Raw genomic sequence first — 26310 nt, forward strand, 5'->3', positions numbered from 1 at the left:
GGTTCAGGTTTTGCGGCCGGAGTCCGCACCTTTGGGGGGGGTGTACTGTCACATTCTGACCTTAGTTCCTTTGTTTTGTCTTTTGTTTTAGTATGGTCAGGGCGTGAGTTGGGTGGGTTGTCTATGTTAGTTTGCCTATGATTTTCTGTGTTTGGCCTGGTATGGTTCTCAATCAGAGGCAGCTGTCAATCGTTGTCCCTGATTGAGAACCATATTTAGGTAGCCTGTTTTCCATTGTGTTTTGTGGGTGGTTGTTTCCTGTTTAGTGCTTTTGTTTCCCCTTTCAGGACTGTTTGTTTGTCGTGTTTGTTGTTTTGTCTAGTGTCGCATATTTCATTAAATAATATGAACACTTACCACGCTGTACCTTGGTCCTCCTCTCCTTCCCCAGACGACAACCGTTACAGATGGTAAATGTGATCTGCATAACATACCAATTGACATACCTTTGTATGCCTCCTTGTCTGTATACCTACAGACACAAACATGAGCAGTTCAGTCATCTGCACCATAAACAGCTCGCCTTCAACATATTCTTATAGCATACATATTCTTACCTCTGTGTTGATATCCATTGAATTGTGTCCATTTTCTGTTTTCGAAAGATTTGCACAAATATGAAAAGATGGTATCATCATAAAACAATTGTCACGTTCTGACCTTTATTTCCTTTGTTTTGTATTTATTTAGTATGGTCAGGGCGTGAGTTGGGTGGGCAGTCTATGTTTGATTTTCTATGTTTCGGCCTAGTATGGTTCTCAATCAGAGGCAGGTGTCATTAGTTGTCTCTGATTGAGAATCATACTTCGGTAGCCTGGGTTGCACTGTTTGTTTGTGGGTGATTGTCTATGTTGATGGCTTGTTTCGGCGCAGCTCGCATTAGCTTCACGGTTGTTATTTTTGTTTACTGGTTTTTGTATAGTGTTTCTGTGTTCAGTTTTTTCTTTAATTAAAACATTCAACATGAACACATATCACGCCGCATATTGGTCTTCCGATCCTTCTCGCCTCTCCTTCAGATGAAGAGGAGGACGACCGTGACAACAATATCAATTTAGATCATACAATGAACAAACGTACCTTAAATCTTTACATTTTTCAGTTAAGTGTCTGCACCTGCTGTCCTTTCAAATTCAAATGTTTCAGTTGGGCAGTTAGGTTCCTGCAAGAAGCCCCACAAACTAAGGAGGTTCCTCGATGAACCCCACCTCTTATGGGGTTCTTGGAAGAACATTTTGGGGGCCATTTCCAGTGTCAAGAACCCTAAGGTTCTTCAAATAACTTTGAGGATCTTAGAAGAACCCTTGTTGAACCCCTAATATTTAGAGTGTAGACTATACTGACCTGTATAGCAAAAGTAAGCACACAGAAAACTGAAAAGCCTATAGCACATAAGGGAAGTACGAAAGCACCTTGATATAGGAGAGGCGCATGCAAGCAGATGAGGACATTTGGCTATATGGAAGACATTATATAGTAAAAAAAAGCAGATGAGGACATTTGGCTATATGGAAGACATTATATAGTAAAACCTACAAAAGTGTGAACGCTAACCAGGAAAGAAAACATACTAGCCTCCCCTGTGCCGAATAAAAACTCTCCCCAAAGCAACACAAAAAGTTTAACAACCTTCTCCTATTTTGCACCACCCCCCTCCATTAAATTGCGATCTGTTCCTAACTTAATAAAGCCCTCACCTTCATAACTGGCAGCAGTCCAACCAGCGTCGTCAGACTTGCCACTCCTCCACGGTTCTGTTCCACCACGCCACATTCTTACGTATACAGTCAATACGGAACTGTTGTCTGCTGCCCACTACAACTACAGTATTCATACAGTTATTGACATATCGCGTTTTGCAATCCCAACTTCCTCTTGCTCTCTATGACTGTGTGATGTTTGTCAAGAGTGGGCATGTGTTATAGCTGCCTGCAAAGTAGGCTAGACGTCAAATGAATCTAGAGCTCTGAAGATCGGCGATATCATGGAAGAATCAGGGGCCCTTATCCGCAAAAGAAGAGCCACTATATCCACTGGAAAATGTGTTCCTTTGAAACAAGTGAATGGGCGGTCAGAAGTTGATGAAAGTGTTAACGGCCGCAGTGACAGCGGCAACATTGTAACGAAGCGAAACGTGTCCGATTTGCCTTCTACCACGTCAAAAGAAAGGAAGAAACGAATAAATGTTCCTAGTGATAGACAGAGGTGAGGCATTAACTAACAAAACCCAGACGTGTCGTTATAGTGGGGTGAATGCCAGGAAAAACAGATCAAGACTATGTATTACTTCACCCACTTGTGCAATCTTCCCTTATGAACAGTTATTTATAATGGCGTAGAATGAATAATGTAATTTTAACCATTTCGCATTGTCTATATGTCACCCATGCTGGTCCAATAGGCTATATGTCAAATTGGGATAAAAAGGGGTTCATTTAAAACGTTTTATTTTTTTTACAAATCTCGAAGGGAAGTCGGTGGTGTGTTGCGGACGTCATTTGGGAAGGGTATTTCAGATCAGTTAACTATAGCTGTTGTACAGTACAGTAAATGAGTGTGCACGTATTCAAACTATCCCACGTCTCTTCATGCCTCAGTTGCCACAGGTTGCAGGAGTCCCTGTTGAGCTCTGCCAGTGGTTATAGAAACTACAGAGGAGTCCTCAACTGGTGTGTTGTCATGCTGGTAAGTTTTGTTCTGCAACGTCATACTGAGAGTCTCAGTTAATTCTCCAGTCTGCTCAACAACACTCAGGTCAGTGTAAACACCACAATCACTGGCCAGGTTTCCCTCTTAGGCTACATCTTAATACCTAATCATTGTTTTGGGGGTGGGGACTATGTTGTTCCATGTAGTGAATATGTTATACAGTGCGTTTGTATGGGCTAATAGAAGTAGAAGGCCAAATGAAAATTATTCATCTAATAATTTTGTAAAAAATAAAAAATTTGATACTTCAAGGGGTCTTAAAATTCAAAATCAAATAGAAAAATGATCCATGATATGACCTTAAAACAATTCCATATAGCTTAGTAGACCCCCGGTTTAGACAGGACTTAGACTGTTTAGTGCAAAAATAAGTTATACATATAAAAAATAAATAATATAGTTTACAGTAAAACTCTCAGATATGGGACAGACACTTCAGAACAAACTTCCTTTAGATTCTTTGGGGGGACTATCTGTTGTTCCATGTATTGAATCTGTTATTAAATGTGTTTGTATGGGCAAATTGAAGTATGTAACGACTTTCATTAGAAGAAGGTGAAGACCAAGGCGCAGCGTGGTACATGTTCATATTATTTATTCTGACTGAACACTGAATACAAAATAACAAAAATAATAGCCTAAACAGTTCTGACAGGTGCAACAAACACTAAAACAGAAAATAACCACCCACAACTAACAGTGGGAAAACAGGCTATCTAAGTATGGTTCTCAATCAGAGACAAAGAAAGACAGATGTCCCTGATTGAGAACCATACCCAACCAAAACATAGAAATACAAAACCTAGACATACAAACATAGAATGCCCACCCACATCACACCCTGACCAAACAAAATATAGAAACAGACACAGCAATCTACGGTCAGGACGTGACACAGTAAGGCAAAATAACATTTTTCATCAAATATTTTTATTATTTTATTTTTATACCTCAATAGGTCTTAAAATTCTAAATCAAATAAAAAAAATGGTCCTTGGTATGACCTTCTAAAAATAATTCCATATAGCTTAGTAGAACACTACCCCTCATCTTAAACAGTGCTTAGACCAGGGTGTCTGTTGTGACTGTAGCCTTTAAAACATAGGGGCTCTCGAGTGGCGCAGTGGTCTAAGGCTAGAGGCGTCACTACAGACACCCTGGTTCAAATCCAGGCTGTATCACAACCGGCCGTGATTGGGAGTCTCGTAGGGTAGGCGCACTTTTGGCCCAGCGTCGTCCGGGTTTGGCCGGTGTAGGCCGTCATTGTAAATAAGAATTAGTTCTTAACTGGCTTACCTCCGACAAGAGGAGTCGATCAGAGAGCATCACTGTGCAGTGCTGGGTGTGTGTCCCCAGGTCTCACCAGAAGGCATATTCATCCCACGCTGGGCCTGAAACCACAGTGTTTAAAGACACCAGACACTTATTCAGAACACCTCAAGAGGATTATATATCTAGCCCGAGGCTACTCTGTGTTCCTGTTCTTTTATTTAAACAAGATTACAATGAAAGTGAGACAAAATCATAAATCATATTCTTTTGTCTTTTAATGATTTTCCTGCCGAAGGAGGTGATGTGGATTGAAGTGAGGCCAAGGTCATCCTGCTTTCATGTAATAATCTGATATTCTGTAAGATTCCTTTTGGCTTAATTTACTAGACGCAGGATAGTAGAGGTACATTGCACTTGTGCCGTGGCACTTACTGGACTAGACTATTCTGTCCAATCCTAAAGTGGGACACGTAACGCTTAGCTATATAGTTAGCTAATCACTTTGTTAATAACCTTGTGTTTTGCTAATTCAGTTTGTCTTTGAAGTCAGTGTGCGAGAGGATGGGAAGCAGCAGGACATTCCCATTCCTCGAGCTTGCAGTGAGTCTCAATACAACCACATAAACCATTGTTTTACTCTTTAGAGAGAGATGTTGGAGTTCAAGGATGGTTTGATGATGCTTAGGGAAACATGGTGGTACCATTCCCTTAGAAAAACACACTGACATTCAGATGTGGAACTATTGTGGGGAAATATGGTATTGAGATTCTATCTAAAGTAATCATTCTGCAACAGCTAGTTTGTTGATCTGAATTCACGTCCAATCTAGAGCAACGCCAGCTTAGTCCCCTCCATCAAAGCCATGGAGAATAAATTCACAGTTCTAAAACGGTTGATAATCCACTCTCTGAAACAAGATCATTTTGTCATCACAGTACTTTGTTCATTCTTTGAACTTCTTCTCAAATTCCCATTGAACGCGGAGAAGTCTTTGTATTCCATAATAAGATAATACAATCCAAAATGGAAAATGTTCAACGAGGGAGGGAGAGAATCACAAGACAGACCTAAAAATCAAGATAGTGATTATCTTGACTTGCAAACACGTAATCTTTTAGCTGTCAAGCTGAGTTCCAGAAATAGTACTGTATTTGTTGTTTTATTAGGATCTCCGTTAGCTAGAGCCAAAGCTGCAGCTACCCTTCCTGTGGTCCACATCAAACATGGCATTAATAGACCATTACAGCTGAAGGACAGAACTACATAAAGTGATAATACATAACATTAATAGACATTTTTATTAACATAAAAAAATAGACAGGTACAGAACTACATACATTTTAAATAAGTATACACACTTTAATATTAGTAGCCTTAGCAATCATTGCAACATGTGTTCATAATAACGGCTACAATGCAGTCATCCATTTTGTTACAGTTGCTTACTGTTACAACTGCAGGTCCTGATCCTAATCTCTCAGAACCAGTTGTTCTGTAAACACTAGCGAGAATCTCACAACATTAGGAACCACCCTTGTCCTTGGTTCTTCCGTTTGACGTCAGTACTGTTCATAATAATGTGATTCATAGGCAAGTGCAACGAAATCGACAATGAAAATGCAATAATTCCTCCAGCTTCAACCACAGTTTTCACCCTAGCAACTTTGTCATTCAGCTCATAGCAACGAGCTACTGATGGAGTTTCCATCACCACTAAGTCTTCAATTTAATCCTTCACCTCAGCAACCGAGTTGGAGTTTTCTCCAGTTGAAGTTTCAATTTAATCCTTCGTTTTAGCTCCCTATATGGACTTTTTAGATGCCCATCACTGCACAATGTGCAATAAATTTAACAGACATCTCTGACGTCCCTCGCCCTGTCTAGTGCATAGAAATGAACTAAACCAAACTGCCCTTAAAGGGTTTACTGAGGTATAGTGCAACGTGTTACAGTCTACTGCCTTAAAGGGTTTACTGAGGTATAGCGTAAAATGTTACAGTCTACTGCCCTTAAAGGGTTTACTGAGGTATAGTGCAACGTGTTACAGTCTACTGCCCTTAAAGGGTTTACTGAGGTATAGCGTAAAATGTTACAGTCTACTGCCCTTAAAGGGTTTCCTGAGGTATAGTGTAAAATGTTACAGTCTACTGCCCTTAAAGGGTTTACTGAGGTATAGTGTAAAATGTTACAGTCTACAGTCTACTGCCCTTAAAGGGTTTACTGAGGTATAGTGTAAAATGTTACAGTCTACTGCCCTTAAAGGGTTTCCTGAGGTATAGTGTAAAATGTTACAGTCTACTGCCTTAAAGGGTTTACTGAGGTATAGTGTAAAATGTTACAGTCTACTGCCCTTAAAGGGTTTACTGAGGTATAGTGTAAAATGTTACAGTCTACTGCCCTTAAAGGGTTTCCTGAGGTATAGTGTAAAATGTTACAGTCTACTGCCCTTAAAGGGTTTCCTGAGGTATAGTGTAAAATGTTACAGTCTACTGCCCTTAAAGGGTTTCCTGAGGTATAGTGTAAAATGTTACAGTCTACTGCCCTTAAAGGGTTTACTGAGGTATAGTGTAAAATGTTAGTCTACTGCCCTTAAAGGGTTTACTGAGGTATAGTGTAAAATGTTACAGTCTACTGCCCTTAAAGGGTTTACTGAGGTATAGTGTAAAATGTTAGTCTACTGCCCTTAAAGGGTTTCCTGAGGTATAGTGTAAAATGTTACAGTCTACTGCCCTTAAAGGGTTTACTGAGGTATAGTGTAAAATGTTACAGTCTACTGCCCTTAAAGGGTTTACTGAGGTATAGTGTAAAATGTTACAGTCTACTGCCCTTAAAGGGTTTACTGAGGTATAGTGTAAAATGTTACAGTCTACTGCCCTTAAAGGGTTTACTGGGCTATAGTGTAAAATGTTACAGTCTACTGCCCTTAAAGGGTTTACTGAGGTATAGTGTAAAATGTTACAGTCTACTGCCCTTAAAGGGTTTACTGAGGTATAGTGTAAAATGTTACAGTCTACTGCCCTTAAAGGGTTTCCTGAGGTATAGTGTAAAATGTTACAGTCTACTGCCCTTAAAGGGTTTCCTGAGGTATAGTGTAAAATGTTACAGTCTATTGCCCTTAAAGGGTTTACTGGGGTATAGTGTAAAATGTTACAGTCTACTGCCCTTAAAGGGTTTACTGAGGTATAGTGTAAAATGTTACAGTCTACTGCCCTTAAAGGGTTTCCTGAGGTATAGTGTAAAATGTTACAGTCTACTGCCCTTAAAGGGTTTACTGAGGTATAGTGTAAAATGTTACAGTCTACTGCCTTAAAGGGTTTACTGAGGTATAGTGTAAAATGTTACAGTCTACTGCCCTTAAAGGGTTTCCTGAGGTATAGTGTAAAATGTTACAGTCTACTGCCCTTAAAGGGTTTACTGAGGTATAGTGTAAAATGTTACAGTATACAGTCTACTGCCCTTAAAGGGTTTACTGAGGTATAGTGTAAAATGTTACAGTCTACTGGTCTTAAAGGGTTTCCTGAGGTATAGTGTAAAATGTTACAGTCTACTGCCCTTAAAGGGTTTACTGAGGTATAGTGTAAAATGTTACAGTCTACTGCCCTTAAAGGGTTTACTGAGGTATAGTGTAAAATGTTACAGTCTACTGGTCTTAAAGGGTTTACTGAGGTATAGTGTAAAATGTTACAGTCTACTGCCCTTAAAGGGTTTACTGAGGTATAGTGCAACGTGTTACAGTCTACTGCCCTTAAAGGGTTTACTGAGGTATAGTGTAAAATGTTACAGTCTACTGCCTTAAAGGGTTTACTGAGGTATAGTGTAAAATGTTACAGTCTACTGCCCTTAAAGGGTTTACTGAGGTATAGTGTAAAATGTTACAGTCTACTGCCTTAAAGGGTTTACTGAGGTATAGTGTAAAATGTTACAGTCTACTGGCCTTAAAGGGTTTCCTGAGGTATATTGCGTGGCCTTTGGACGTATTCATAAAATGAATAAAGTCCCCTTGATATGGAGTTTCCTCTGGTTCACTAATGGAGTTTTCTCCCGTTCTCTTATGGAGTTTCCTCTGGTTCTCTTATGGAGTTTCCTCTGGTTCACTAATGGAGTTTCCTCTGGTTCTCTTATGGAGTTTCCTCCGGTTCTTTAATGGCATTTCCTCCGGTTCACTAATGGACTTTTCTCCCGTTCTCTTATGGAGTTTCCTCTGGTTCTCTTATGGAGTTTCCTCTGGTTCACTAATGGACTTTCCTCCGGTTCACTAATGGAGTTTCCTCTGGTTCTCTTACGGAGTTTCCTTTGGTTCTCTTATGGAGTTTCCTCCGGTTCTCTAATGGAGTTTCCTCCGGTTCACTAATGGAGTTTTCTCCGGTTCTCTTATGGAGTTTTCTCCGGTTCTCTTATGGAGTTTCCTCCGGTTCTCTTATGGAGTTTCCTCTGGTTCACTAATGGAGTTTCCTCTGGTTCACTAATGGAGTTTCCTCTGGTTCACTAATGGAGTTTCCTCTGGTTCTCTTATGGAGTTTCCTCCGGTTCTCTTATGGAGTTTCCTCCGGTTCTCTAATGGAGTTTCCTCCGGTTCACTAATGGAGTTTTCTCCCGTTCTCTTATGGAGTTTCCTCCCGTTCTCTTATGGAGTTTCCTCTGGTTCTCTTATGGAGTTTCCTCCGGTTCTCTAATGGAGTTTCCTCCGGTTCTCTTATGGAGTTTCCTCCGGTTCTCTTATAGAGTTTCCTCCAGTTCTCGAATGGAGTTTCCTCCGGTTCTCTAATGGAGTTTCCTCCTGTTCTCTTATGGAGTTAGGTGCATCTACAGTGGAAAATAAATACTGCACCTTAGCACACATGCACTCACTCACACCTACACAGATATACATGTAAACTCCACACACACCCTCATATATTCATGCTACACACACATCACAACTGCTGCTACCAGACTCTTTGTTACATCTGCCCTTGTCTACTTCTCATCCTGTGTCTCCCTAACCTGCCGCCACTCCCCCAGAGCTCTCTCCCTCTCTCTCTCTCTGTGGGGGTGTATCTGATTGTGGGAGTGGAGGCAGATGTGCTGGGGTCAGAGCAGATCCCCACCAGCTGCAACCTGTTCCAAAATCAGAACTCTACAAATACTCAGCCCTGACACTTCCACGCTGCTAGATCGTAGCCTCTGCTCAGTCAGTCTGCATTTGAAGCCGTTTGTTCCTGCGTAGATCTTGTTATCCTGTGTTGCCTGTTTTCCCCAGTCGGACGCTGCTTTTCTCTCCTCTCTCCCCGCTTTTCAATAAATACCTTGGTTACCGTATTCCTGTCTCCTCGTCTGAGTCTGCACTTCGGTTCACCTGCTCCACCCCGCGTAACACTCTCATTATGATTGCTAAATACCTCATCATTTAAACACTTTTCCCCACACTGTCCCCAATCCCCCCTTCCCCAAAACATGTGTAGGTGTAGATATTGAACTATACATTGTGCATTCCTGTATTATTATGCTTAACATTTTACTCTACTGAGACATTTGACGATATATAACATGTGTATCGCGTATATACGTCTAATAAAACTAGAAACTACAGTGGAGAAGAGACACTGTCATTTAATCATATGATGTATGTATGCTTCTACCAAGTGAAACAAACTGTATTTTCAAGGATGCAATGAATTTACAAGCCCTCTTTTGTTGTAGGTCTTAAGCAATGCCCGTCTGTTCTTGGAAAACCTTTTAAAGTAAGTACAGAATGTTATGAGGAGCTTGCCATAAGAGAAGAGGGGGAAAGGAGAGTGTAGTCTTATGGCTGTCATTTGACTGTTCGAAGTAAAGGCCCCGTTTTCAGAGAATGGAATGTAAGGCCCCTTCACTGCTAAGACCATATGCTGTCCTGTACGCTACTGCAAGCGCGATGCCTCCTGACTGTCCACAGATGCCCAGCACAGTAACAGCCTATAGGGAGCTGCCAGGCATTGCTTACTAAAGGCATACTGTTGTCAAGGCGTGCAAGGAGGGTACATTGTCATGTATTACTGCAAGGAGGGTACATTGTCATGTATTACTGCAAGGAGGGTACATTGTCATGTATTACTGCAAGGAGGGTACATTGTCATGTATTACTGCAAGGAGGGTACATTGTCATGTATTACTGCAAGGAGGGTACATTGTCATGTATTACTGCAAGGAGGGTACATTGTCATGTATTACTGTAAGGAGGGTACATTGTCATGTATTACTGCAAGGAGGGTACATTGTCATGTATTACTGTGCAAGATAGGAGGTACATTGTCATGTATTACTGCAAGGAGGGTACATTGTCATGTATACTGCAAGGAGGGTACATTGTCATGTATTACTGAAAGGAGGAAACATTGTCATGTATTACTGCAAGGAGGGTACATTGTCATGTATTACTGCAAGGAGGGTACATTGTCATGTATTACTAAGGAGGGTACATTGTCATGTATTACTGCAAGGAGGGAACATTGTCATGTATTACTATAAAAGGGTACATTGTCATGTATTACTGTAAGGAGGGTACATTGTCATGTATTACTGCAAGGAGGGTACATTGTCATGTATTACTGCAAGGAGGGTACATTGTCATGTATTATAAAGGAGGGTACATTGTCATGTATTACTGCAAGGAGGGTACATTGTCATGTATTCTAGGGTACATTGTCAAGGAGGGTACATTGTCATGTATTACTGCAAGGAGGGTACATTGTCATGTATTACTGTAAGGAGGGTACATTGTCATGTATTACTGTAAGGAGGGTACATTGTCATGTATTACTGCAAGGAGGGTACATTGTCATGTATTACTGCAGGAGGGTACATTGTCATGTATTACTGCAAGGAGGGTACATTGTCATGTATTACTGTAAGGAGGGTACATTGTCATGTATTACTGGGAGGGTACATTGTCATGTATTACCCCAAGGAGGGTACATTGTCATGTATTACTGTAAGGAGGGTACATTGTCATGTATTACTGTACAGGAGGGTACATTGTCATGTATTACTGCAAGGAGGGTACATTGTCATGTATTACTGTAAGGAGGGTACATTGTCATGTATTACTGCAAGGAGGGTACATTGTCATGTATTACTGTAAGGAGGGTACATTGTCATGTATTACTGTAAGGAGGGTACATTGTCATGTATTACTGTAAGGAGGGTACATTGTCATGTATTACTGTAAGGAGGGTACATTGTCATGTATTACTGTAAAGTAAGATAGGAGGTTCTGTGCCTGATTCAGTCAAACATGCTGCATCACTTACACTTGCAGCATTCTGATAACTGAAAGGCTGAAATCAGTTTTCATGTCACATGCACAAGTACAGTGCAATGTCTTTCTTGCCAGCTCTAATCTCAACAATGCAATAATAAATAACAATGTAATGCTAAATATAACAAGGTAGAACAAAAACACACAAGATATAAAATCAGACTGTGGTTTGATTCAGCTGAGCTGTGAGTGTCTAACCACAGTGTTCTGTTTTTCTAGGTATGGCATTCTAGTGGACCCAATACAAGTAGTTTCTCTATTCATAAAGGACCCCTACAACATGCCTGCAGCGTGCCTTGTTATCGGGACGTGGACTTTACTCTGCTCTAGCATGTCATTTAGGGTCCTTCTGGATATTACCCCTCACTCCCAGTAGGCACTAGATCACTCTCCCAACACACTATCATTCCCCAGACCCTACACACTTGATCACTCCCCCTTACACACTATCACTTTTATTACACACTAGATCTGTAGGCAGGTCATTACAGGCTGTCCTATTGCATTGTCTCCTGAGACCATCCCCTGGCCTATTTTATGGGCCGGCCATGTACATAGAAACCCCATTTCAGTTGGTCACAATGCTTACATATCTGAGATCTACGTTTTTGTATTTTGACGCTGACATTTCTTGAGAGGCATTTTCTAACATATTTTACTCTATTGTTACTATAACACTGTGAATCAGGTGGAATGGCTAACTCTTGAGTACATCCTGAATCATCTTGGAAAGGCTATTTCTGCCTCTCTGTCAATGTTTATCGTGTGTATGAACACACATCTTTTTTACATTTTAAATAACGTTTTTGTTATATAGCTGATTTGTAGGCCTGAGAGAAGGACTATGGGACAAGGGGCTCCCTATATAGTACAGTACAGAGAGAAGGACTATGGGACAAGGGACTACCTATATAGTACAGTACAGAGAGAAGGACTATGGGACAAGGGACTCCCTATACAGTACAGTACAGAGAGGACTATGGGACAAGGGACACCCTATATAGTACAGTACAGAGAGAAGGACTATGGGACAAGGGACTCCTATATAGTACAGTACAGAGAAGGACTATGGGACAAGGGACTCCCTATACAGTACAGTTTTAGAGAAGGACTATGGGACAAGGGACTTATATAGTACAGTACAGAGAGAAGGACTATGGGACAAGGACTCCCTATACAGTACAGTACAGAGAGAAGGACTATGGGACAAGGGACTCCTATATAGTACAGTACAGAGAGAAGGACTATGGGACAAGGGACTCCCTATACAGTACAGTACAGAGAGTTTTATGGGACAAGGGACTCCCTATATAGTACAGTACAGAGAGAAGGACTATGGGACAAGGGAGTCCCTATACAGTACAGTTTAGAGAAGGACTATGGGACAAGGGACTCCCTATACAGTACAGTACATTAGAGACAGGACTATGGGATTTTAGGGGCTCTGTTTTATTGAAGTACAGTACAGAAGAGCCAAGGATTATGGGACAACTGTATTTTAGTCCTGTTTTATTAGGTACAGTACAGAGAGAAGGCTATGGGACAAGGGACTCCCTATACAGTACAGTACAGAGAGAAGGACTATGGGACAAGGTACACCCTATACAGTACAGTACAGAGAGAAGGACTATGGGACAAGGGACACCCTGTATTTTATTCAGTACAGTACAAGGTTGGACTATGGGACAAGGCATTAGGAGATACCTATACAGTACTGTTTTACAGAGAGAAGGACTATGGGACAAGGGACTCCCTATACAGTACAGTACAGAGAGAAGGACTATGGGACAAGGGATACCCTGTATTTTATTCTGTTTTATTGAAGGTTGGTACAGAAGAGAAGGACTATGGGACAAGGGAGTCCCTACTGTATTTTATTCTGTTTTATTGAAGGTTGGTTTACAGAAGTTGAAGGACTATGGGACAAGGGACTCCATATACAGTACAGTACAGAGAGAAGGACTATGGGACAAGGGGCTCCCTTTATAGTACAGTACAGAGTTTTACTCCCTATACAGTACAGTACAGAGAAGGACTATGGGACAAGGGACTCCCTATACAGTACAGTACAGAGAGACTGTATTTTATTCTGTTTTATTGAAGGACTATGGGACAAGAGACAGTCCCTATACAGTACAGTACAGAGAGAAGGACTATTTTATTCTGTTTTATTGAAGTACAGTTTACAGAAGTTGAAGGACTATGGGAGACAGAACACCTATACAGTATTTTATTCTGTTTTATTGAAGGACTATGGGACAAGGGTTGCCTATACAGTACAGTACAGACAGAAGGACTACTGTAGACAATTCTGTTTTATACAGTACATTACAGAAGTTGAAGGACTAGGGACAAGACACCTATACTGTATTTTATTCTGTTTTATGGGACAGGTTGGAGTTCCTATACAGAAGTTGGGCATAGAGACAGACACCTACTGTATTTTATTCTGTTTTATTGAAGGTTGGGACAAGGGACTCCCTATACAGTACAGTACAGAGACAGACTATGGGACTGGATTATACAGTTCAGTTTTAGAGAAGGACTATGGGACAAGGGACTCCCTATACAGTACAGTACAGAGAGAAGGACTATGGGACAAGGGACTCCCTATACAGTACAGAAGGAAGGACTATGGGACAAGGGATTAGAGACAGACACCTACTGTATTTTATTCTGTTTTATTGACAGGTTGGAGTCCCACAGTACAGTTACAGAGAGGACTAGGGACAAGACACCTACAGTATTTTATTCTGTTTTAGCAGACAGGGGACTCCCTATATAGTACAGTACTGGGTTAGCAGACAAGACACCTACTGTATTTTAGTACTGTTTTATTGAAGGTTGGCCCTCAGAAGGCACTGGTTTTATATGCATTGCACATATTTATTTTATTCTTGTTTTATTGAAGGTTGATCCAGTGTTGTTTTATTGTCTTAGAGACAGACACCTACTGTATTTTATTCTGTTTTATTGAAGGTTGGCACAGAAGTTGCCAAGGCATTAGAGACAGACACCTACTGTATTTTATTCTGTTTTATTGAAGGTTGGTTTCCACAGAAGTTGCCAAGGCGTTAGAGACAGAAGACTATTGTATTTTATTCTGTTTTATTGAAGGTTGGTTTCCACAGAAGTTGCCAAGGCATTAGAGACAGACACCTACTGTATTTTATTCTGTTTTATTGAAGGTTGGTTTCCACAGAAGTTGCCAAGGCATTAGAGACAGACACCTACTGTATTTTATTCTGTTTTATTGAAGGTTGGTTTCCACAGAAGTTGCCAAGGCGTTAGAGACAGACACCTACTGTATTTTATTCTGTTTTATTGAAGGTTGGATTCCACAGAAGTTGCCAAGGCGTTAGAGACAGACACCTACTGTATTTTATTCTGTTTTATTGAAGGTTGGTTTCCACAGAAGTTGCCAAGGCGTTAGAGACAGACACCTACTGTATTTTATTCTGTTTTATTGAAGGTTGGTTTCCACAGAAGTTGCCAAGGCATTAGAGACAGACACCTACTGTATTTTATTCTGTTTTATTGAAGGTTGGTTTCCACATAAGTTGTCAAGGCATTAGAGACACCTACTGTATTTTATTCTGTTTTATTGAAGGTTGGTTTCCACAGAAGTTGTCAAGGCATTAGAGACAGACACCTACTGTATTTTATTCTGTTTTATTGAAGGTTGGTTTCCACAGAAGTTGCCAAGGCATTAGAGACAGACACCTACTGTATTTTATTCTGTTTTATTGAAGGTTGGTTTCCACAGAAGTTGCCAAGGCGTTAGAGACAGAAGACTATTGTATTTTATTCTCTGTTTTATTGAAGGTTGGTTTCCATAAATGTCCACCTCAACCTATTCCATCAGGCCTTTGACATTTTGAATACTGTAGGCCTTTAGAATTGATTATATGATGCATCCTTCAAAACACAGCAGAAAAACATTATTCAATGACCAGGTCACATGACATGATATGGAGCGAGAGGCAGCCCTGCAGCTAGTTAGATAATCCCACGATTCAAAATAGTTGAGCCTTTCATTTCTTTCTGTGTGTGCATACAAGCATGTTCGTGTGTGCATGCTCATGCATACGCATGTGTGTTTGTGTCCGTTCTCATGCATGTGTGTGTGTTTGTGTTTGCTTAAGTGTGTGTTTCCTCTCCACTGCAGAGCTCCCCTGCCAGTCCTGCAGCAGGACAGTAACAGTGCAGTAGTAGCAGGTGGTCTATGCAACACATATGCTGTGTTTGTGCTGCCTCATTTGTCCCAGAAGCTGATGCTGTGACAGCAGGTTTATCTTAACAGGGCAGTGGTGGACCCCCCCCCCCCAGTACTGTAGGGAGGAACAACATAAGGTCTTATTTTATCATCTCCCTTGTATATGTTAACTCGCCATGCTTGTCGTGTGTTTGTTTGGTAACATTCTTTGATAACCGACATCATTTGTCTCGTCTTTCCTTCCAGTGTCCAACGTGTTTATTGTGGCAGCTTTGTACACAGAACGAAGGCTCTCAGTGGTGAGTTTCATTCTGATTTTACTTACCAGTGTTGCTATTAGTGTTAGAAAAATGTTTTGCCTGTGCTGCAGATGGCTATATCAGTCCGCTGATACAGGACTATTAAAGGCCCAGTGCACTACTTTTGTGATTTTTATTTAATGATTTAAAATCTATAAATATATAGTGAAACGTCAGAGGGTGCTGTAGCCCCCCCACACCCCTGCTTCCCGTGGCTATGCCTTAACGTGCAGGTCTTCTGTCCCTCCAGGGCTGCTTCAGTGAACGTGTTGGGCTGCTGGTTCATTCCATTAACCTGTCAGTCACACTATGCTTCCCGGTGACTATCGTACTAATGGTGAAGTCCATTACTCCAGGTACTGCTGTATGTGTTCTCGTCAGCCTACAGATGTAGGATCTTAATTTGATCACCCTGTTGCAGAGAACTTTCCGTTTTGCATCATCATGATGATTTGGTCGGTGACACGTTGCTTCTTGAAAGTCCAATATCTTGAAAACTTGACTGATGACATGCAAAACATTTTGGGACTGTATCAACTGTGGATGAATGAAAAGAATAACAAAGGAGAGTTTCTGAGTGAAGTTTTTCTTTAATTATAATCCACATAATCATTTACATTTCCTGTTGCTGCAGTATGTTTTTCCCTGCAGTAGCAAACTGGCTCAAATTAAGATCCTACATCTGTATAGCAAATCTTGCTTTTCAGAAAATTTTTTTTATCTATTAGTTTAGTTAGTGTGTCTCTGTGTGTTCACTATTAGTTTAGTTAGTGTGTCTCTTTGTTTCTTCACTATTAGTTTAGTTAGTGTGTCTCTGTGTCTTCACTATTAGTTTAGTTAGTGTGTCTCTGTGTGTCTTCACTATTAGTTTAGTTAGTGTGTCTCTGTGTGTTCACTATTAGTTTAGTTAGTGTGTCTCTTTGTTTCTTCACTATTAGTTTAGTTAGTGTGTCTCTTTGTTTCTTCACTATTAGTTTAGTTAGTGTGTCTCTGTGTGTTCACTATTAGTTTAGTTAGTGTGTCTCTGTGTGTTCACTATTAGTTTAGTTAGTGTGTCTCTTTGTTTCTTCACTATTAGTTTAGTTAGTGTGTCTCTGTGTGTCTTCACTATTAGTTTAGTTAGTGTGTCTCTGTGTGTCTTCACTATTAGTTTAGTTAGTGTGTCTCTGTGTCTTCACTATTAGTTTAGTTAGTGTGTCTCTGTGTGTCTTCACTTTTAGTTTAGTTAGTGTGTCTCTGTGTCTTCACTATTAGTTTAGTTAGTGTGTCTCTGTGTCTTCACTATTAGTTTAGTTAGTGTGTCTCTGTGTCTTCACTATTAGTTTAGTTAGTGTGTCTCTGTGTGTCTTCACTATTAGTTTAGTTAGTGTGTCTCTGTGTGTCTTCACTATTAGTTTAGTTAGTGTGTCTCTGTGTGTCTTCACTATTAGTTTAGTTAGTGTGTCTTTGTGTGTCTTCACTATTAGTTTAGTTAGTGTGTCTCTGTGTCTTCACTATTAGTTTAGTTAGTGTGTCTCTGTGTGTCTTCACTATTAGTTTAGTTAGTGTATCTTCACTATTAGTTTAATTAGTGTGTCTCGGTGTCTTCACTATTAGTTTAGTTAGTGTGTCTCTGTGTGTCTTCACTATTAGTTTAGTTAGTGTGTCTCTGTGTCTTCACTATTAGTTTAGTTAGTATTATATTTTCCAGTTGGTCATTAATGTGTAGTTACTGTAGTATTATATTATCCAGTTGGTCATTAATGTGTAGTTACTGTAGTATTATATTATCCAGTTGGTCATTAATGTGTAGTTACTGTAGCATTATATTATCCAGTTGGTCATTAATGTGTAGTTACTGTAGTATTATATTATCAGTTGGTCATTAATGTAGTTTTAGTATTATATTATCCAGTTGGTCATTAATGTGTAGTTAATGTAGCATTATATTATCCAGTTGGCCATTAATGTGTAGTTACTGTAGTATTATATTATCCAGTTGGTCATTAATGTGTAGTTACTGTAGTATTATATTATCCAGTTGGTCATTAATGTGTAGTTACTGTAGTATTATATTATCCAGTTGGTCATTAATGTGTTGTTAATGTAGCATTATCATATCCAGTTGGCCATTAATGTGTAGTTACTGTAGTATTATATTATCCAGTTGGCCATTAATGTGTAGTTACTGTAGTATTATATTATCCAGTTGGTCATTAATGTGTAGTTAATGTAGCATTATAATATCCAGTTGGCCATTAATGTGTAGTTACTGTAGTATTATATTATCCAAGTATGTGATTTTATCTGAATGGAATCAGTTGGGCAGTGTTTGATCAGTCCCAGTTGGCTTCACAGGGAGAGGAAGTAAGGAGTGAGGTGGATATGAGGCCAAAAGAGGAGTGGCTGAGAGACAGGTCAATGTCAGGTCAGCTCTGCCTGTCTTCATCAAGCTGGTTGCTAGCCAGCATGGCATCTGGTGACATACAACAGCTAACTGACCTCTCATGGCTACACATGTCTCAGAACTTAGGAAACTGACCACAACCACAAGATGATATTAACTGTCTGTGATGTTGTTCTATACCCACATTTTCATATTTACAAATGTAGGATCTTAGTTGGTTCACCCTTTTGCTGGAGAATGTTCCTGCAATAAAGGAAATGTATAACTTGTGTATTTCTGAAGTTTGTCATTTCCACTTTGGCATTTCAGACTTGATTTTCCCTTATGAAAAATGGATCAACCCCTACACAAATGTCCACATCATAATAATCATTTCCTTTTGCTGCAGGATTATTTTCCCACTGTAGCAAACTGGCTCAAATTAAGATCCTACATCTGTACACGCATAAAGACAAAGGTGAAGCTACAGTCATTTGTTTTTAGTAATCATTCCTCTTAGAGGAGAATAGGAAGGTCTTGTGTCTTAGTGTCTGTAAGATCTTCATTTTACCTCTCACCAATCAGATCATGTTTCCCTGGACGTTGACTGCGTAGCTACAGTATCCTTCCTTACCTGAAAGTCTTTCTTTCTCCTCCTCTGCCGTCGCCACGGGAACGGACAAAGATGTACCATCTGTCTCGTGTACCTCATGCAGAGCCACTGTTTATACATCAAGGTCAGGGGAGAGGGCCACGGATGCTCCTCTTGGCGAGGGAGACCGTCTCTGTCTTTCTCTCTCTGTGCCCATGCCATCTACTAGGTAACCAGCACGGCCCATTTCCATGCAGCATATGGCCGCTGTTGATAAAGCAGTACTGGTCTGTTAGAATGACCCGGGGGCCGTGCCAGGTGTCCCTGGACCTCGGGCGGTAGCGCTGGTAGTTGGTTGAAAGTGAGTGGACTTTGTGTTCCCAGTCATTCATCTTGTGTGTTAGACAAGGAGAGGATGGTGAGTGTTGTAACTGTTGACATATATGGATATAGCCCTAGAGAAGGACAGTAAGAACCAGGTGGGCAGCATTCCTCAGCTTCTTGTTAGGGCCTGTTTGTTAACTACACATCAAAGACAATGTCTTCGCTAACTGGGAATCAGAGGGTTTCATTCTGTTCTGTTCTACAGTGTGATATGCATGTTGAATACCTCAAGTTGACTGTACTATATTATAAACTGTGTGGTTCGAGCCCTGAATTCTGATTGGCTGACAGCCGTGGTATATCAGACCGTATACCACAGGTATGATACAACGTCTATTTTTACTGTTCTAATTATGTTGGTAACTAGTTTATAATAGCAAGGCACCTCGGGGTTTGTTATACAAGGCCAATATACCACGGCTAAAGGCTGTATCCAGGCACTGTCTAAGGAAAGCCCTGAGCCGTGGTACATTGATTCATATACAACACCACCTCAGGCCTTATTGCTTAAATATACTACATAACGCACTGTGCTACTACACATCAAGATCATTTACAACCACCCACACCCACATCATTAACTCCATTTAATGGATCATATGTATTGTACTGTTGTGCATACAACACTTAATATGATTGACTGTGAATTCTAACGGCAAATATTGCATAAATATTGCTGATATTTAACATTGCACATTGTCCTTGTCCTCAGTGGGTGGAGCGTCTGCTCTAGGAGTGTACACCGTCCTCTTCCTGAAGCTCTACTCCTACAAAGATGTGAACAAGTGGTGTAGAGAGATGAGCCATGCTAAAGCCCGTAGCCTGGCCCGGTCCCTCTCATGTAAGTTCTCAGTCTCCACAGTCCTCTATGCCCCATGCTAAAGCCCGTAGCCTGGCCCGGTCCCTCTCATGTAAGTCCTCAGTCTCCACAGTCCTCTATGAGCCATGCTAAAGCCCGTAGCCTGGCCCGGTCCCTCTCATGTAAGTCCTCAGTCTCCACAGTCCTCTATGAGCCATGCTAAAGCCCGTAGCCTGGCCCGGTCCCTCTCATGTAAGTCCTCAGTCTCCACAGTCCTCTATGCCCCGTGCTAAAGCCCGTAGCCTGGCCCGGTCCCTCTCATGTAAGTCCTCAGTCTCCACAGTCCTCTATGTGCCCCCCCGTGCTAAAGCCCGTAGCCTGGCCCGCTCCCTCTCATGTAAGTCCTCAGTCTCCACAGTCCTCTATGCCCCGTGCTAAAGCCCGTAGCCTGGCCCGCTCCCTCTCATGTAAGTCCTCAGTCTCCACAGTCCTCTATGCCCCGTGCTAAAGCCCGTAGCCTGGCCCGCTCCCTCTCATGTAAGTCCTCAGTCTCCACAGTCCTCTATGCCCCGTGCTAAAGCCCGTAGCCTGGCCCGCTCCCTCTCATGTAAGTCCTCAGTCTCCACAGTCCTCTATGAGCCATGCTAAAGCCCGTAGCCTGGCCCGCTCCCTCTCATGTAAGTCCTCAGTCTCCACAGTCCTCTATGCCCCGTGCTAAAGCCCGTAGCCTGGCCCGCTCCCTCTCATGTAAGTCCTCAGTCTCCACAGTCCTCTATGCCCCATGCTAAAGCCCGTAGCCTGGCCCGCTCCCTCTCATGTAAGTCCTCAGTCTCCACAGTCCTCTATGCCCCGTGCTAAAGCCCGTAGCCTGGCCCGCTCCCTCTCATGTAAGTCCTCAGTCTCCACAGTCCTCTATGCCCCGTGCTAAAGCCCGTAGCCTGGCCCGGTCCCTCTCATGTAAGTCCTCAGTCTCCACAGTCCTCTATGCCCCGTGCTAAAGCCCGTAGCCTGGCCCGGTCCCTCTCATGTAAGTCCTCAGTCTCCACAGTCCTCTATGCCCCGTGCTAAAGCCCGTAGCCTGGCCCGGTCCCTCTCATGTAAGTCCTCAGTCTCCACAGTCCTCTATGCCCCGTGCTAAAGCCCGTAGCCTGGCTCGCTCCCTCTCATGTAAGTCCTCAGTCTCCACAGTCCTCTATGCCCCGTGCTAAAGCCCGTAGCCTGGCCCGGTCCCTCTCATGTAAGTCCTCAGTCTCCACAGTCCACTATGCCCCGTGCTAAAGCCCGTAGCCTGGCCCGCTCCCTCTCATGTAAGTCCTCAGTCTCCACAGTCCTCTATGCCCCATGCTAAAGCCTGTAGCCTGGCCCGGTCCCTCTCATGTAAGTCCTCAGTCTCCACAGTCCTCTATGCCCCGTGCTAAAGCCCGTAGCCTGGCCCGCTCCCTCTCATGTAAGTCCTCAGTCTTCACAGTCCTCTATGCCCCTTGCTTAAGCCCGTAGCCTGGCCCGGTCCCTCTCATGTAAGTCCTCAGTCTCCACAGTCCTCTATGCCCCGTGCTAAAGCCCGTAGCCTGGCCCGGTCCCTCTCATGTAAGTCCTCAGTCTCCACAGTCCTCTATGCCCATGCTAAAGCCCGTAGCCTGGCCCGGTCCCTCTCATGTAAGTCCTCAGTCTCCACAGTCCTCTATGCCCCGTGCTAAAGCCCGTAGCCTGGCCCGCTCCCTCTCATGTAAGTCCTCAGTCTCCACAGTCCTCTATGCCCCATGCTAAAGCCCGTAGCCTGGCCCGGTCCCTCTCATGTAAGTCCTCAGTCTCCACTGTCCTCTATGCCCCCTACCAGCAACTGGCTAACAACAACACTGCTACTACTTTAATTATTTCTAATGTACTGCTTTTGCTATTTATACTGCTCACACTTTCTGGGCTTCACTGCTTCGGATTTTACTGATATGTCTGTTCTTGAAGTTTGTGCGGTGTGAGGGAGATTTTCAAATACTTTATATTAGATTGAGTCTGCCTCGACTGCCAGATGGGCGGAGTATGTACTTTTGGGACAATTCCTTTTTATCCATTGCGCCAGGCAATCAAGTATTTGAAAAATAACTAGTAACCCTCATCCTATAAGCCCTACTGTGACGACTCCCATAGTTGTGTTTTCTCCAGAGTTTGTGTCACCTGGGTTCTACATTAACCTTTGACTCCCAGAGTTGCTTTGTCTGAGGAGTTTGTGTCACCTGGGTTCTACATTGACCTTTGACTCCCAGAGTTGCTTTGTCTAGAGAGTTTGTGTCACCTGGGTTCTACGTTGACCTTTGACTCCCAGAGTTGATTTGTCTAGAGAGTTTGTGTCACCTGGGTTCTACATTGAACTTTGACTCCCAGAGTTGCTTTGTCTAGTTGCTTTGTCTAGAGAGTTTGTGTCACCTGGGTTCTACGTTGACCTTTGACTCCCAGAGTTGATTTGTCTAGAGAGTTTGTGTCACCTGGGTTCTACATTGACCTTTGACTCCCAGAGTTGCTTTGTCTAGAGAGTTTGTGTCACCTGGGTTCTACGTTGACCTTTGACTCCCAGAGTTTATTTGTCTAGAGAGTTTGTGTCACCTGGGTTCTACATTGACCTTTGACTCCCAGAGTTGCTTTGTCTAGAGAGTTTGTGTCACCTGGGTTCTACGTTGACCTTTGACTCCCAGTGTTGCTTTGTCTAGAGAGTTTGTCACCTGGGTTCTACATTAACCTTTGACTCCCAGAGTTGCTTTGTCTAGAGAGTTTGTGTCACCTGGGTTCTACACTGACCTTTGACTACTAATAAAGGGCTTAATGAGATTTCTGACTCGCCTCCATGGCAGATGTGACCTAATTTTTTATAGGCGGCGATGCTGAGTGTTTGTATATGTACCCTTAATGGAAACCGTTTTCCTGTTGGTGAAAATGTACACATAAACATTAACACACACACATAATACTACAATCCACATCGCTCCTTAACTGCTGCACTGCCACCTGCTGGTTGACTGTACACAAGAAGCTGTTCTCTAAGTAGAGTGATTGTGACTGTGAGAATCATACATGTTTAATTGCTGACTTAACATGGCTAGTACTCTCCTCTACAGGTTCCTCTATACCGCGGTCTGGGGAAAGTGGACAGGATTATCAGGTCTCCTATCCTGGAAATGTCACATTCAGAGGTCAGTAGAGATTGGACATTCCATCCCAGGTAGACCAAGACCTGGGCTCAAATACAATTTCAGGTATTTCAATAACGTTTCAAAACAAGTATTCAGATAACTTTTATTTGAAAAAACAAGTATTTGAATATATTTGGAGATACTCAAATACACTCCCATGCATTTAACCCATGTTTTTGAAAATATAATCTGAAATAGTATTAGAAAATACTTTAAAATACGATTTGGTCGACTATTTGGTTTTTACAAATAACCATTAAAATATTTGTTTTAAGTACTTGTTTTCGGCTGTGTTTGAAAATACTCAAATACACAGAACCTATTTAAATAACAAATTGTCAAATGCATGTATTTGAACCCAGGTCCTGCTGTAGCAGACCCCACTCTTATCACTGCTGCCTCAGCCTATCCTGCTGTAGCAGACCCCACTCTTATCACTGCTGCCTCAACCTATCCTGCTGTAGCAGACCCCACTCTTATCACTGCTGCCTCAACCTATCCTGCTATAGCAGACCCCACTCTTATCACTGCTGCCTCAACCTATCCTGCTGTAGCAGACCCCACTCTTATTACTGCTGCCTCAACCTATCCTGCTATAGCAGACCCCACTCTTATCACTGCTGCCTCAACCTATCCTGCTGTAGCAGACCCCACTCTTATCACTGCTGCCTCAACCTATCCTGCTATAGCAGACCCCACTCTTATCACTGCTGCCTCAACCTATCTGCTGTAGCAGACCCCACTCTTATCACTGCTGCCTCAACCTATCCTGCTGTAGCAGACCCCACTCTTATCACTGCTGCCTCAACCTATCCTGCTATAGCAGACCCCACTCTTATCACTGCTGCCTCAGCCTATCCTGCTGTAGCAGACCCCACTCTTATCACTGCTGCCTCGACCTATCCTGCTGTAGCCTGCTACTGGAGCTATATCAGACTATAATAATACTCTCTGTTTCTCTCCTCTTGCTCTCACTCTCTCTCCCTCTCTCGTTTTCTCTTTAAGTCTCTCTCCTCTCTCTCCCCTCTCTCTTTTTCTCTTTCTCTCTCTCCCTCCTCTCTTTCTCTCTCTCCTGTCTCTCTCTTTCTAATTTATCTCACTCTCCTCTTTCTTTCTAATCTCTGTTGTGTTTTTAGATTTGTATTATTTTGTGTTTGCACCAACCCTCTGCTATGAATTAAACTTCCCCCGGTCTCCACGGATCCGAATGAGCTTCCTGCTAAGGAGGCTTTTTGAGATGGTGAGTTCTGTCCCCAATCACCCTTTCTGCATTGGTTTGTTAATACGCTGCTTTATACTCTGTGAACTAGATTGAACAGTTGATGTTATCACGGCTTTGTCCTAACGGTTATTTCCCAATGTTGTGCTATGGGTATAAAAGAAGATGTACAACTTCCTGTTTAGCCCCATGTGAAGGAGCACATTACAGAGATACAGAAACATCAGATCTATTCTCCTCAATACAATATGACACAGTCATCTACAGCAAACATCAGATCTGTTCTCTTCAATACGATCTGACACAGTCATCTACAGCAAACATGGATAGAACAAATAGAAGTATCTTATTTAACAATGTCAAGTTCCATTGTGAATTTCTCTGAACCTCCATTAGAAGATTAGCTTGGTTATTGGTCGACTGTGGAGATGTGCACTCTGGTCCCAAGACTTATCCAAAGATAAAAGACAGACAGCGTTTTTCACACACACACACACACACACACACACACACACACACACACACACACACACACACACACACACACACACACACACACACACACACACACACACACACACACACACACACACACACACACACACACACACACACACACACACACACACACACACTCACACACACACACACACACACACACAACAAGTATCTTAGCTTGATTTAGAGGAGAAATGCTAAGTAAACAAATCATCTGTCTTCCCAGCTGTTCTTCACCCAGTTATTGGTGGGATTAACACAGCAGGTATGTTTTCTCCTGACATTGACTTATGTATAGTGACTACATGTATTTATTGAGAATAAGCACCTCATTTTATGTATGATTTGTGCTGTTCACCTCATCGGTCTCTTATTTGCCTCCAGTGGATGATACCCATTATTCAGAGTTCTATGAAGCCATTGGAGGTAAAGTAGGATTACTGGTACATTTATGATTTACATTTAAAGCATTTTTGACTATTTTTCTCTATCAATACAATCTGTCTTTCTTCATTGATCCTGATTCTGTAGGATATGGACCTGCCTATGATGATGGAGCGTCTACTCAGACTAGCCGTGAGTACACAAGAGAACACCGGGGTAATGCGCTAATTTTTCATGGTAACATGGTTGATAGTAACCTTGGGCCTTGAGAGATATGACATAAACATTGTATTGGGCTCGTTCCGTTGTTCTACTGTTGGTTTCTGTTGTCCTGGACACAGTATTATTCCCCTGTCGTCTCTCTCCCATCAGGTGCCCAATCATCTTCTCTGGTTGATATTCTTCTACTGGTTCTTCCACTCGTCAGTAGAGATTGAACTTTATTGCTGAGCTCCTGCAATTTGGAGACCGAGAGTTTTACAGAGACTGGTGGTAGGTGAAAAAACACGGTCTGTTTTCTTATGTTCCATTGTTTATTGCCAGTATGTTACTAAGACTATTTGGAGAAGTCATCATTTGAGATGTACTCAGGTTAAATATCAATAGCATGTACCACTGTAAAATACATCACTTCACATGACTAGGAGACCTTTCCCTTTCTTGCAGGAACTCTGAGACCATCACATACTTTTGGCAAAACTGGAATATTCCAGTACACAAATGGTGCCTTCGGTGAGCAGATGCAATGTATTCTATACATAGTATACTGTATGTTAACATTGAGATCCTATAAATGATTCAATGGTACGGAATCAGTGGAATGGAGGTTGATACTGAGCAGAAATGTATTGAGGATGTATTGGGGATTTGTGTGCTGGTAGCTGCCATGAGGTGTTTGATATGCTTCCTCCTGTGTTGCTCCCTCTCTCTCTCTCAAAGCCACTTCTACAAGCCCCTGCTGAAGAGTGGAGTCAGTAAGTGGCTCGGCCAATCAGCAGTGTTCCTTGCTTCAGCCTTCTTTCATGAGGTAAGATGCTCTGCTCCTACTGGGTGAAAGCAGACTGACTGCTGCGCTCATCTTTACTATTCCTTGTGAAGTGAAACAGAGTGTTAC

The 26310-nt window shown here is 42.1% G+C and overlaps 1 protein-coding gene across 1 annotated transcript in view; it reads left to right on the forward strand.

Moving 5' to 3' along the window:
* Nucleotides 1–1778: 1778 nt before the first annotated feature.
* dgat1b (diacylglycerol O-acyltransferase 1b) overlaps nt 1779–26310 on the forward strand; it is a 30914-nt gene continuing 6382 nt past the window's right edge. The window contains 16 exon segments of the mRNA XM_064946819.1: nt 1779–2205; nt 2598–2685; nt 9662–9702; nt 11478–11562; nt 15720–15773; nt 16024–16129; nt 19827–19955; nt 23021–23095; nt 24232–24335; nt 25039–25077; nt 25197–25238; nt 25344–25388; nt 25569–25625; nt 25627–25688; nt 25863–25928; nt 26136–26223. Coding sequence (XP_064802891.1) covers nt 1985–2205; nt 2598–2685; nt 9662–9702; nt 11478–11562; nt 15720–15773; nt 16024–16129; nt 19827–19955; nt 23021–23095; nt 24232–24335; nt 25039–25077; nt 25197–25238; nt 25344–25388; nt 25569–25625; nt 25627–25688; nt 25863–25928; nt 26136–26223 — 1302 coding nt within the window. The 5' untranslated portion in view covers nt 1779–1984.

This window comes from Oncorhynchus masou, chromosome 29 (genome assembly GCF_036934945.1).
Source record: "Oncorhynchus masou masou isolate Uvic2021 chromosome 29, UVic_Omas_1.1, whole genome shotgun sequence".
In the NCBI taxonomy this organism is placed as follows: domain Eukaryota; kingdom Metazoa; phylum Chordata; class Actinopteri; order Salmoniformes; family Salmonidae; genus Oncorhynchus; species Oncorhynchus masou.